General features: G+C 41.6%; 2 protein-coding genes across 2 annotated transcripts; one reads left to right on the forward strand and one right to left on the reverse strand.

Annotated features, from left to right (window-relative positions):
• Positions 1-299: 299 nt before the first annotated feature.
• Positions 300-4,114, reverse strand: LOC308363956 (rano class II histocompatibility antigen, A beta chain-like; the record flags this gene model as incomplete). The annotated part of the gene is made up of 5 exons (XM_080836879.1): positions 300-371; positions 578-691; positions 1,025-1,306; positions 3,419-3,691; positions 4,048-4,114. The coding sequence occupies 5 exons, from the start codon at positions 4,112-4,114 to the stop codon at positions 331-333; spliced, it is 777 nt and encodes a 258-aa protein (XP_080693005.1). The 3' UTR covers positions 300-330.
• Positions 4,115-4,528: 414 nt separating this feature from the next.
• On the forward strand, positions 4,529-12,899 carry LOC308364497 (H-2 class II histocompatibility antigen, A-R alpha chain-like; the record flags this gene model as incomplete). Its single annotated transcript, XM_080837631.1, has 5 exons — positions 4,529-4,532; positions 5,621-5,881; positions 6,086-6,367; positions 6,731-6,850; positions 12,700-12,899. The coding sequence occupies 5 exons, from the start codon at positions 4,529-4,531 to the stop codon at positions 12,897-12,899; spliced, it is 867 nt and encodes a 288-aa protein (XP_080693757.1).
• Between the last annotated feature and the right edge of the window lie 1,416 nt (positions 12,900-14,315).

The raw sequence follows: 14,315 nt of genomic DNA on the forward strand, positions 1-14,315 counted from the left end.
CCTTAATAAAAATGATAGTGCCACGACAAAATTGGCAATTTCTTGACAGGTTTCTCTACTGGATGTAAGCACTACCTTGACCTGAGGCATAAGGATGTAAACTTAACAAAGAATGTAACCTATTTGAAAACTGCAGGAAATTAAACACACAAGAAAGATAAATTAAACCTTGGGAACTGTTAGATCGGTGCTTACTCAGACTTCCACTCCAGTGTTGGCATCCATGGAAGAAACTGAATTCAATTTTCACTTCAGTCATAATGTCTGATTGGCAAGGATGGCACATGTAAAGGAAGCACTGGAGGATGAGAAGGAACATGAATTATGCCGTCAATGGGTAGGGGTTGATCTCTGAGGAGCCAAGATCCACCCTGTGCATGAAAACATATATTTAGAAACCCAGTAGACTGTTTCTTTCTCATTATTTCTACTTTGGTTCATCTTGTGGTTGTTTTGAGTTTGTCTAGGATGTGTTTATAATGAAACACTGTAATATACTCATACATTTTCCATATTACAGTAAGTAACGCTAAAGTAATCCAATGTGTCATGTTTGTTCTAACTCTCAACTGCTAACCTCTTGATGTCTTCCTGTAGTAGAGCAGTCCAGCAGCACAGACCACTAGTCCCAGCAGCAGGCCAGCAGCCCCAATGGCAATCTTATTCCTCTCAGCCTTGGGCATGGAGGAGTCTGTCAGTATAGAGGGTACACACACAGTTGTAATGCTGAAGAGAAGGATTTCAGATACAGCTTGAACATTAGACGATAAGAAATCGAACACCACATATTTTGACATCCTCCTCGTCTTTGGTTAATTTAGTTTTCTGTAATTTGCTAATCTCATGCACAGAGAAGTAGTCAGCACGATTTAAGTGTGTATCGATTATGATACAACTGGCTATTGGATTACTTTTTTTTCAAAACTCAACACAGAAATGACAAAACAGCATATACAAAACTAACTACAGCAGATGCCGCGTGAGGAAGCAGCTGAAACAGACATAACTGCAAGCCAGTCCTCACCCCAGACAAACTCCCTGGGCTCCTTGAGGCTGGCGTGCTCCACCACACAGGAGATCTTCTCTCCAGCTTTGGGGGTGAACTCCAGGTGGGAGTGGATCTGGTAGTACCAGTCTCCATCCGCCAGCTCCTCCGTGGCTGAGACATCACTGGTCACCTTCTGGCCGTCTCTGTACCAGGTCACACGGATCATTCGTGGGTAGAAGTTGTAGGCACTACACATCAGCATGGCGCGATGATGGCTACTGAATGGCCTCACCAAATCCAGATTCACGCTGGGCTCAACTGTAAAAGTGCAGTTTTTTCAGAGTGATGAATGGTGGCGATCATTTTACAACACTGTAAATGACACAAGGATATATTAATCAAGTGCCTTTTATTAATAATTACCTTGTATGAATCATGGTTTTATGTAAGCAGGAACATGGCTTTTCTGTGTCTCTCTGTGTGTGTAACTTAGATTATTAGGTGACACTTAGGGCCCTATTTAGACGATCAGAAACGCAAGTAGGACGGCGCCAAACACAAGTAGCTGTGTGGGCGGCTCTATGGCGCATTTGCTATTATAACGGCGGAAAAAACACACTTGCGCACAGCCAGGAGATAGATATATATGGGGATGTGAGAAACCCTCCAAAAGTTAGCAAAGTCAAGCAAGCATGGGAAGATATTGCCCTGATTGTTTCTGCTACGGGGCACCAGAAAACGTCTGCACAATGCCGAAAACGCTATAATGACGTCCGGAGACGTGGGAAATCCAAGCTGGCAGGTAACACACGTTCTCATGGCCTCACGGGAGGTGGATCTACCTCGAACCAGGACCTGACGGCAGCACAGGACATCGCCACGTCTACCCTCACGCCTGAAAGCGTGCAGGGATTTGGGGGCATGGAAATCGGCACCCAACCCAGTGCACCAGCTGACTAAACCCAAGGTACATAAATAAAGTCCACATACACAGAGATGAGTTTACAAGATTTATAATAATACTGGCATGAAATAAATGCAACAAAGCCATACAATAAATCAAATGTCACGCAGGTTGTGACCTTCCATCAGTCCTCTCATTGTATGCTGAGCGTAGCTTAAATCGCGCAAAGAACATTATCAGAGGCTCCTCCCATCCAAGCCATGACTTTTTTGAACTTCTACCTTCTGGTAGACGCTACAGGTCCATGAGCTGGAACGACACGCTTCAACAACAGCTTCTTCCCCTCTGCTGTCAGACTCCTGAACTCTCAATGCTGACCTGGAGTATTTTTTTATTTTTGTTTTCCCTACCCCCTTCTCTCCCCTCCTACTGGCCTGAGCTACCTATGACAAAGAATACCACCAACATTGTTGTGTGGCAATAAAGTTTTATCTTTATCTTATTATCTTATGCTTCAACTCTTTCAGAAAACAGTAAAAACCAATGTGTGTGTACTGTGTTGTCAGCGCCATAGAGATTATGTAAGTCACTCTTGAATATTATGCACAACATTGAATTATCTCATTTACAAAATGTCAAACATTATTTTGGCGATGGGTGCACTTTTTTTTGGTTTGAGCACCTGGCCCCCAGAATGTCTGTGCACGTGCCTGACTTAAACTGTTCCTTTTTATTATGTTCACTTTATGCAACTTTTGTCTACTCCATGTTCCCTTTTCTACACCATGTTCCCTTTTTCTGTGTCACATGGCAGACATAGCTTTTCATGTGGTTACACTTTTTCAACCCCTAACTACACAATAGTATGATAACTCTAAAATACTATCTTTGTTTGGCTTATGGCTTTTGTAGTAACAGTAACGGCACACACACAAATACAGCACTGAGTTGAACTTTGTTCCAAAATCCTATTTGCCAAAGAGATGCACAGATTAAATGCACCTTTCACATTTCCAGTGCTACAATGTACGATATGCCCTTTGCTGAATGTAAGACGTATACAACTAAATGAAACGCTTTGTACATTTACTCTTTGCATAAAATAAGACTGTGTGCAATTGGTGCAAGAATGCAACTCCTTGCAACCAATACCCTCCTTTCATACTGGTACACTCTGTGTGCGTATCATTTTAAAGGGCAGTGCATTGAAAAGGCACTAAGATTATCCATCTCTGAATGTTGTGTCTTCAATCGGGGGTTTTATTTTTTGTAAAAAGAGTTAAAAACAAAGTGTTTGGCATAGAATTAGGTTTAGCACAGGTTTCAGAAACCGTGCCACATGTAAAACATCTTGAAACTGGAAAAAGACTTGATACATTATATATATGATATATACAGTATATAATATATATATATATGATATAAACAGTATATAATATTAATGACATATTTAACTCCATTCCATTCAAATTTCAGTCACTCATGACTGGTCACGTATTTGGTTACATTCAACTTCCTATACTCACTTGTTTTGTCCATTCCATGGCTTTTGTAGACATGAGCATTGACTTTGCATAGTCTGTCTACAGAGCCCCGCTCATAAGGCAGAAGGTGTTCATCTTCATTCTTTCCACGTGCTAGAGCAATTCCAAAATCTGAATAGCCGACATACCAGCCGACGGTGCTGTTAAATACTAAGAATTCCATTTTATTATAAAAGTACGACTCTACAAACACCATTTCCGACAAATTCATTGAATTAGAGTAGCAACGAATCCATCTGTACTGGCAATATCCATCTAAAAACAAAACAAAAATCAAACACATTACAGGCTATTTATATTAGGATATTATGAATAGCTTAAAATGTCCAAAGTTGAGACTTCTGTTAACTGCATAACTCCTCTTTAATTACTCTTTATTTCTGTTACTGTACTGCATGTACATTATTATATTTATTATTATATTTATATTACATTATATTTATTTATTTGATCCTAAACTGTTGTGATATATTGCACATTTTCAGTTAAAGTACATTGAGAGCAACTAAACACCACAACAAATTCCTTGTATATGAAAATATACTTGGCCAATAAACATGATTCTGATTCTGATTCTGATTCTGATTCTGATGTACAAGTTTTTCACCTACCTACTCCAAGGAGAAGATGTACCAATGGCAGGAGGACAGAAGCACAAATCAGTGTTGACCTGGACATGGTCTCCCTCAGTGAGGAGAAAGCAGTGTGTGAAGGTTGGTATCACTCAGTGCAACCGACCAATCAAGAAAATAAGAAGATACAGTGTCATATGTTTCCAGGCAAACTGCTATATCAAATAAGTTAAATGGCAGAGCAATGTACCAATCACAAGTGCTGTCTTCAGTTGATGAACAAAGATAAGGCAGCACTAGAAAACACAGTGTCTTTACAAGTTCATGACATCAAATACAATTCATTAAATATACTCAAATCCAACCTGTTGTCCCTAGATATGCCTCTGGATCTTACCCAGATACTAATGACTGTTAATGAACCTGGCCTTCCTATTGGATATTTCTGTTCAGCCATAACTTATTGAAAGAGGTGGAAAACATTTCTGCGCTGCAGTTGGTTTTCCTGTAGTCCGAGTACATGGGTCAGCACACATTGGTATATCAATCAGCGCATTTGAAATATGAAGATTGCTGTCATCTGTTTTTGGATAACATGTGTCAAGGGCACAGGAATTCAATGTAAGTAGTGACACCCTTAAAACATTACCCTAAAAGTTATTGTTGACATGATAAGGCAATGTGTAGTCCGGCAGTCATTATTACATTTTTTTTTTTTAAAACATTCATTGGAACATTCTGAGGAGCCGTAAAATAAACACAATTATTATATATGTTACAAAACAATGTCTGGACTTTACATTATCCCTTACATAATTGTCACATCAAAACATCTTCTGAAGTTCGCGTGCAATGAGGATCTGAAGAGAGAAGTTGTTTTTCATTCTGTTTGATTGTTTTTGATAAACCATTATTCTGGGTAATTCTGGTCAAATCTGAACTATCCACCAAACTGGGTTCTTATAGAGGTCCAGCAGATGAATTGACCATTAAATTAATAGCAATAAACAGTTTTTACAATAGCCTATTCCCACAATCATGGAATGAGTTTAAAGGCTCAGTATATTACCATTAGTTGTTATTAAACCACAAAGTATTTTTGATGATTAAATTAAAGTGAACAAAAGGCAGAAAGGAATACAACATGGACTCCTTTAAGAATATGACGTGGTTTTACACATTCTGAGATGTAGAACTACTGACGGAGTAGGCCATTTGAACTGAGGCCTAAAGAGGCCTATTGTATTTCGATAGGCAAATACTTAAACCTGAAACCGGCATTTAAAGGTAATGCCATGGCCTATGCTTTCAATTCAATTCAATTTTATTTGTATAGCGCCATAACAATACAATTGCCTCTCGGCGCTTAACAGAGCCCAGAGCCTGAACCCCCTTAGTGCATGCACAACGGCAACAGGGGCAAGGAAAAACTCCCTGTTGGGCAGGAAGAAACCTTAAGCAGAACCACGGCACATAAGGGGGGACCCATCTGCTTGAGGTCGGCCGGGTGGAGACAGGAAGGTGGGACGGGGGGAAGGGGGGAAATACTGTAGCTCTATAGCCCGCATGCACACAGATAATGTATACACTGTGTTTTTCTTTTGTGCTCCAGTTGTGTATCAAGATGCCGTCAACGACATATACTGTGACAAAAACCAGGAATACTTTTCAGCAGATCTTGATGGGAATCAGGTATTGTATGTGGACTTTGAGAACAAGACAGTCGTCATCACAATACCAAGTGTTGTAGACCCCATATCCTGGGATAAATTATATGGACTGATATATTCATACGCTTACAATGAAATGAAGGAATTTCAGGATGCCATGGAATACATTGCAGGACAACTTGGTTATCCTCCAGAGGCAAAAGGTAAAATGCAGCTTTTTAAAAATAAGTTTTACTTTGAATTGAAAAGTTAGTACTCTTAACACTGCAGTGAGTATCGTTAACTTTTGACATGTTTCTAATGCCGATTGATATTGTTTTTTTTTAATTATTTTTTTAACAAGGCCAAAGTGAATGTTAAATTGTGTTATTTTTTAAGAATAAAGTGAAATAACTGTTTAATTGCAGAACCCCCGGTAAGTGTCATGTATGTCCGTGATGAGGTGCGTTTGGGTTCTGAGAACACCCTCATCTGCTACGTCACTGGGTTCTACCCTCCTCGACTCACGGTGAAGTGGACCAGGAACAACAACAACGTGACACAGGAAGTGAGCTCAAGCCAAATCCACATAAACAACGATGGCACATTCAACCAGTTCTCCACCCTGAAGTTCACCCCTCAGGAGGGGGATATCTACACCTGCACTGTGGAGCACTCGGCACTGGAGGGGCCCTTGACAAGATACTGGGGTGAGACGCTACAGCAAATAAACTGTGTGACTCATTCCCCATTAACCTGGATATATTATATACAACAAAAGGCTTTGCAATCAGTTATGAGCCTCTCAGTTCTAAAAGTGCTTAAACAATTAATCTAGGACAAGTAGTCAAGTATTGAAGGTCTTAAAATCTGCAATACCGGTGTAACCATCATACACATATCGTGGCATCATGTAACATGCGTGTGTGTGTGTGTGTGTGTGTGTGTGTGTGTGTGTGTGTGTGTGTGTGTGTGTTTGTGTGTGTGTGTTTGTGTGTGTGTGTGTTTGTGTGTGTGTGTGTGTGTGTGTGTGTGTGTGTGTGTGTGTGTGTGTGTGTGTGTGTCTTCCTCAGATGTTGAGGTGTCAGAGCCCAGTCTTGGTCCCTCAGTGTTCTGTGGAGTGGGTCTGACTCTGGGAATACTGGGAGCGGCTACCGGAATGTTCTTCTTCGTCAAGGGAAAAGAGAATGCAGGTTTAAGAACAGAGCAGATATTACATGACAGTTCATTTATTTGCGGTTGTATAAATTAAACCAGCGATTTTGTTTTGTCCCAGAAATGTTTTTTTTTTTTAACCTGGCATACTTTAAAGAAATTCTGACCATGGAATTACATTTAAATATATAAATATTTATATAAAATTCATATTTTTAAACCAGAGATTTTCATTTAGGAGCATGCATCCTCCAACATGGGCACTGTTCATGATTGTGCATGATTGTTTTTTTTAATACGTTATACGTATTATGTTAAAGCAGCACAACGGAACAATAGCTATTCGCGAACGGCATGCTAGCAGCTTAAACTAACGAAATCTCTGGAAATGTGCTGACTTTGACATTATGACAAACTAGTTACTCAACGACTGTCCTTACACAATCAAGCATCAAGCAAGTGCAATACAAGACAAAGCAAGACGGCAAATAAGCTACTTACTAGATCGGCAGAAGGTAATCAAAGTCAGGTCGGCAGGCATCGGCAGGCAAAACTACAGAATGCAGTTATATGCCTAAGGACCCTTGTATCGCAATGGCACGGAGGCGATTCTCCATATTAAAAGGCATTGTAGCGACCCAATTTTTTTTAAGCTGTTATTTTAAGGTTAAACTGCTTATCCTAACCCTAATCCTGAAGTATAATTGTTGCATATTGTGCCTTTGAGTTGTTCCATTCAAGCCTGCTACAGTGTGTAGTTTTTAGTGGTGTTTAGTAGTAGAATAATTATGTTTTGTAATAACTTCCTGTAACTATGAATTGTTGTGTTTTCGTTAGAACGAGCCCTTCAGTCTACATAGGGAGTAGGTCCTCTCCCACGGAGTCCACCATGTTGCATCGCCATCTTTCTACAGTAGCCCAGAACGGACAAACCAAGACACTGGCTTTAAATGAAATTAAAGTTCCTTTTTAACGTTGAGTTTCCCATTGCTATTTTCTTGTTTTGTGTTCCCTTTTTCACTTGTTTCCAAATTGTACACCAGATTTGGTATCAATATTTATAGCTTTAATGGATACTGTTCCCTTGTCCCTGTACCTGTACCCTATTTTATAGCAATGCTTCTCTCCAAGAGTGAAGCAATAATATCAGATGAAGTTGTTTGGAAAGACAAATAAAGCTACTGAGCGTTCATCCATCAGAGTAGAAACAGAGACAGCTGTCTTCACTTTAGCTGACATTGAAAGAGTTGAATCTTAGCCCTTTCTGTGAACCAGTGCAACCAGTTCTTCAAATAAAAACAAGCGTCACTTTTGAAACTTAAAGGGTTAGTGGAATCTTTCACAGTACACAGTTCAACACTTTTCTTCAGTCTAAACCAATTAAAAAGGAGTAGGTTTTGAGGTGTTTTGACTTGCTACTGCAATGAGCTTACTACCCATTTATCAGTAATCCTATCCAGTGTGAATGCAATTTATGGATGAAGTAAAACTCCTAACACTTCACCAGCCATAGCAGCGTCTAGTGGAAACAGCATGGCATGAAAAATACAAAGAACAACCCAGTAATGTTCCATGGTTTAATCATCGTTCTTCTGAACAGTCACATGCAAAGCCACTTGCTTCCTCGTAACATCACAGTTCCTCTTCTGACTGACATGGTGCTGGATCAGATACTATTGATGTTAACCTAGCCAAAAACACCAGACTCACCGGTTTATAAGCCCACTATGAGTTCACTGATGGGTTATTTGACACTGACCAAAATACTTGTGGAGGAAAGAGAAGCGGGAGACCATTACTGATACTGGCTATCAACTTTAATTCTGTGCTTCATAGTAGTGTCCGTCTGTCTCAGTCAGAGCTCACAGTCCTCTGATACCCCTTTTCCACCAGAAGGGAACGGGTTTAGTTCTGCTTTGTGTCTTCACAAAGATGCTCTCTGCTAACTGGCTATGAACAGTTCCTTGAAGTATTATTGCTTACAGTAGTAACCTAGTATTTTTTATTATTCTTTTTTTTATGCTTTTATTTCCAACTTTTACTGTTTTTATGCCTTACTGTTCTCATGCTTTTATTTCCTATAATGTACTGTTTTTATGACTATGTACTGACCTTTTGCTTTTATTTATGTGAAGCACATTGAATTACGACGGAGTATGAATTGTGCTATACTCAAGGCGCAAACACAGACAGAACATGTATGTATGAACATAACAAAATAATCTGAGGTTCTTTTCTTAATTGAGACATTAAACTGCGGTATGTGCACTGCTGCCCCTGTCTTACCCGTACCTGGATCTTTTGACCCATCTGTAAATACTTGAATTGATCCGTTATACCTGGTACTAATATACTCTTGTATCATATAATTCATCCCATCAAATTCAATACCTTTCTTTGCCTTCTTTGTCATTTCAATGTCCACAGTAGGCATGGGGAAAAGCCAAGGAGGGGTTGCTGGTAGTGGTACTGAACAACTGTGTGTCAAATTGGATAACCCTAGCTTCCTGGCAGAGCCATCTCCTACCCATCCAAAACTATTGACCTTTGTGCGCCCATGTTCCCAGCATGACTTTAAAACTGATTTGGTTAGGTGAGCCTGTGTGTGGCGGCCTTGCAGATTAGTCCAGTATACCATAGATAACTGCAAACGTCTCAAGGACAATGGCATCTCTCCTACCTCCACCTGAAGAGCTGAAACTGGTGAGGTCTTAAAAGCCCTGCAACACAGCCGGATAGCCTGTGCCTGTATTATATCGTACTTGGACAGTTGTGACTTGGCAGCTGAACTATACGCGATACATGCATAGTCTAAAGTTGCTCTTACTATGGCAGTGTAAATTTGCATAAGGGAATTCATACTGGCTCCCCAGCTACTCCCAGCTAAGCACCTCATAATATTTATTGCCTTTTTGCATTTCATCACACCTCTCTGGATATGTTCACCGAAGGTCATTTTACTATCCATCCAGACTCCCAGAAACCGAATAACTTGGACTTGCTTTACCCTTTGTCCATAGAGTGCAATTTGTATGTCTGGATTTTTCCGCTTCTTAGTAAAACATATCACTCTTCATATTTTTGGACCACCATGTTCTTAAGAGCCCGCCTGGATGGCAGAGTGTAGGTTGGATCCAGCAAAGCCACAAGGTTCTTAAAGCCACTGTCATCCGCAATGGAAAAAGGCTGCAGGTCTTTCACCACCATATTAACCAGAGCCTCATCCAATTCTTGCTTACGCTCGACTAAAACATATAAATAAAGACACACAAAATAAAGATTTAGGTACAATTACATGCCTAGTCATGGACTTATATAATATAGCAATAGAGTGTGTCCAATAATAAAACATATACCTTACCATGACTTGTGTTCCCCTGATTAACAGAAGCTCTATGCTTTGCTGTAAAATGCCTATTCATGGATGAAGTATTTCCATGGTACTTCAATCCATGCGAAACACCGCACCTGCAGAGATATTTTTAATCAATATTACTTGTAAAGATAAAAAGCATTTAGTCTTCAAAGCTAGCTGAATGACTGCACTTATCATAGGCCTATAATTAGTAAGTTACCGTAAATCCTCCAATTGTGGCCGGGGCTTTTATTTACTAAGGCTGCACAGCGCACCGGCCTTTATTTGGGGCAGGCTTGTATTAGGGGCAGGCCTTTATTTCTTACTTATCTTCTGTTATAGAATTGTATTATTTAAATAATGGGCGTAATTGCAGTAGGCTAATATAATTCATTGCATATGCGTTCAACACTTCCTTCACATCGCGTAGCGCTTAGGTGTGGTGTCAACTGTCAGTCACGGAGAAAAAGATTTCCAAAGCCTCGATTTTAATAATTTTTCTAGACCCTCTATTATACTTATCGCGGACTGAAAAAATGTATTCAACGAGCTGGTTTGATATCCAGCCTAACTTTCTTTCTACCTCCACCTGCTAGTCGTAGCCTATCGCATTCGTCTCGGGTCAATGTCAAACTTCTTTGCTGCTTTTTCTCCCGAATGTTCTTCAGCAATCAGCATACAGCATCTCTTTGAATTTAATATCAAAGTTAAGTAAGTCTACAACTGTTTTATGATCCCTTCTGGAAAAAGTAACCTAGCCAACTAAAACGTTACAGATAAACAACAGTAGGCTATACGATACGTGCATTTAGGCCAAACATTCGCCTAGTAGTCCTACACTGGGACATTTATTTTTTTATTGCAAACAGCCCATGAAATTATCCAAAAATATGATATAATATAATATTAAACAAGAGGAGAACATTTATTTGTGAAATGCATTCAATTAAATTGTGATGCCTACTTGCCGACGGACTGATGCTGCTACAGTAATATAGGCTACTTTATTTTACCCCCGGCTTGTATTCGGGGCCCGGCCCTTATTTGTTCGTATGAACCACTACCCCGGCTACTATCTGAAGCCCAGCTTGTAATTGAATCGCGGCCTTTTTTTGAGGATTTACGGTAGATAGACAGATAGATAGACAGATAGACAGATAGACAGACAGATAGAAAGATAGATAGATACTTTTTAGGACTAGCCTGCTGATACAGTCTACTTTCCCTATAGCCTAAATATTTAACAGCAGGCGCACCTTATCATGATCGATCAGAATAAAGTGTTCCCACATGTCACAACGGCCTCTCATCCTTGGTGCTTCCATAATTATGCTTTATCAACAAGAACGCAATGACTGACACACTATGAGATGGCCACTACGAACCAAACGCAATGTTTTGCGCTGAAGTTTTTATGCTTTGAAGGCGCCTCAATTCAGACTCGAAACGAGGCGGTGGCAGTTTCAGTGGCGGCACCTGACTGGTCCGTGTGATGCGCTATGAACCACTCAGCTGGTTCATTCAGAGAATTAAGCAGTTGGCTCGCACGTCATATGTCACGTGATTTTTCCGTGCCAAAGCAACCTTCGAAGCAGTGGTTTGATGGTTGGTGTAGTTTATGGTTTGAATCACGTACCGGCGCTTCAGTGTCAGACCGCCATCACTAGTGTCCATGCTGATTGAAGCAGAGCTTCATTCATTAAACCTCTATTTGCTAAATGAAATTCTGTCTTTTAACATGAAGATTCTCCCTGGGTGGGAGTGCACCGTTCCTGGAGGTACTGCAATACCAGGTCGATGCGTGGAGTGGACGGAGCAAGCCCCTATTCCATCTCCCAGTTCCAAAAATCAATTTAATATATGGTCCCCGGGTAGGGGACGTATCAGATATTAAACTGATTTTTTTTCTTTTTAAATTGTTTTTATTACAAAATTCCACACTTTACACTTACATCACACTTCACCCACAACCCTTCACCAAAAACTCCAACCAAACCTGCACCATTTTTATGACATACATCATCAAACATGTCCTACATCTAACACCACAGAACAAACCCTTCACAAAGCCCCAATGCCCAAACAAAGTAGGACACAATGATTGAACACTGAGACCCTTCAAGAAAACTAAAACCCCACACAACCCAACAACACTTTTCCAAATCCCCACATGTGCTCTTGCTAGCTGGCTAGTTAGCCAATTCGCCAAACCCATTATCAAACACCCTTCCATCAAAACACAAAAACACCCGTTTTACATTTCATACACTTTATCCCCCACCCTCCACACCAACAGAAACACCCCAACCCCGAACAAACTCACACACAACCAAAAAAAAAAACACATTTCCAAAATCCCCCATGTGCAATTGCTAACTGGCCAATTAGCCAATTAGCACCCCATTACCACACACTTCAGACAAAAAACCCAACATGTGCTTGTGCGGCTAACTAGCCTACGTGCTAGTCAGCCTCACCCACCCTTCACCCAACCCCACACCCTTTATAAACATTTTCCACCCAAAACTTCAGTGGCTGCCCCACATAGGAAATCCAATGTTCACCGTGTTGGGGAGGTGCAGAACCCCACCCGGTGCCTTCGGGTCCTCCCTCAGCTGTATTTACAGGTCCAGAAGCCCCCAACGTCCAGCAGCTCTGTCCCCCCCAGCACCTCCTCACATCTACTCTTCAGGTACCACTCGATGTGTACCCGGTCCAAGAAAGGGTCATAAACTCTCACCACCACCCGAAAAAGGCCTCCTCTTTTAGAGGGGGGTCAGGAGAAGCCCCGGCAGTGCCCCTTCCTCCCTTTTCCTCCTCCACCGCTCGACGAAAACATCCACCAGCGCCTGGCTCCTGAAAGTGACCTCAAAAGCGAGGGGGCTCCCAGTCGATCCCACTGCCAACACTTCCTCCGGTGTCTGCTCCATCACTTCCCTCAAGATCCTTGTCACGAACATGTCCCTGTTAAATCCATCACGTAAATCCTTTTCTGCCTCCTCCTCCACCTCGATCCTCACCGACCATTTCAAGGGCGATGCTCCGGCCGCTGCACGTGCACCTCCCGCCATCGTTTTGGTTGATCCTAGAAAACCCTTGATCTTAGCCAAAAGGCCGAGAAGCGATAACCCACAACTGCACCTGGCACGGGGGGGGGCATTCTGGGCCGCGAGAGGCTCAGCCGCGGTGGCCCTGGAGAGGGGCAACTGGGGAGACTTCAGAGTAACAGACATCAACTAGCCATAGTAACAGGGATCAACCAGCCAGAGTAACAGGGATCAACTAGCCAGAGTAACAGAGATCAACTAGGAGAGATCAACCAGCCATAGTAACAGGGATCAACTAGCCATAGTAACAGGGATCAACCAGCCATAGTAACAGGGATCAACTAGCCAGAGTAACAGGGATCAACTAGCCAGAGTAACAGAGATCAACTAGCCAGAGTAACAGAGATCAACTAGCCAGAGTAACAGGGATCAACTAGCCAGAGTAACAGGGATCAACTAGCCAGAGTAACAGAGATCAACTAGGCAGAGGAACAGGGATCAACCAGCCAGAGTAACAGGGATCAACTAGCCAGAGTAACAGGGATCAACTAGCCAGAGTATCAGAGATCAACTAGGCAGAGGAACAGAGATCAACTAGCCAGAGTATCAGAGATCAACTAGCCAGAGTAACAGAGATCAACTAGGCAGAGTAACAGGGATCAACTAGCCAGAGTAACAGAGATCAACTAGGCAGAGGAACAGAGATCAACCAGGAGAGATCAACTAGAAGAGATCAACTAGCCAGAGGAGCAGAGAGGAGAACAGGGCAGACTACAAACTTGACTTTAGACAGGTAGGTGATGCTCCGCCGAAGCAGAGCTTCCAAAAATACCGTAAACTCGGGCGTGTTCCCCTCCACGGAAATCTTTAGTAAAAGGCGAAAGATTTGTACGAGTTGAAGAGAAACCCGAGCGTGCCTTCCACACGGCCTCTGGCCCGGGGGCTCGTGCGGCGCCGGGCGCGGCCCTCACGGTGTGTCTGTCTGTCACAGGAACAGGTTTTTTTCGTTTGAAAACAAATGTATTGTCACAGTGTTTCAGATCATTTCAGATTTACAAATGGTTTTTCATTTCATTTCATTTACATTGAATACATTCATTT

The sequence above is a fragment of the Sprattus sprattus genome (assembly GCF_963457725.1).
Source record: "Sprattus sprattus genome assembly, chromosome: 4".
Lineage (NCBI taxonomy): Eukaryota > Metazoa > Chordata > Actinopteri > Clupeiformes > Clupeidae > Sprattus > Sprattus sprattus.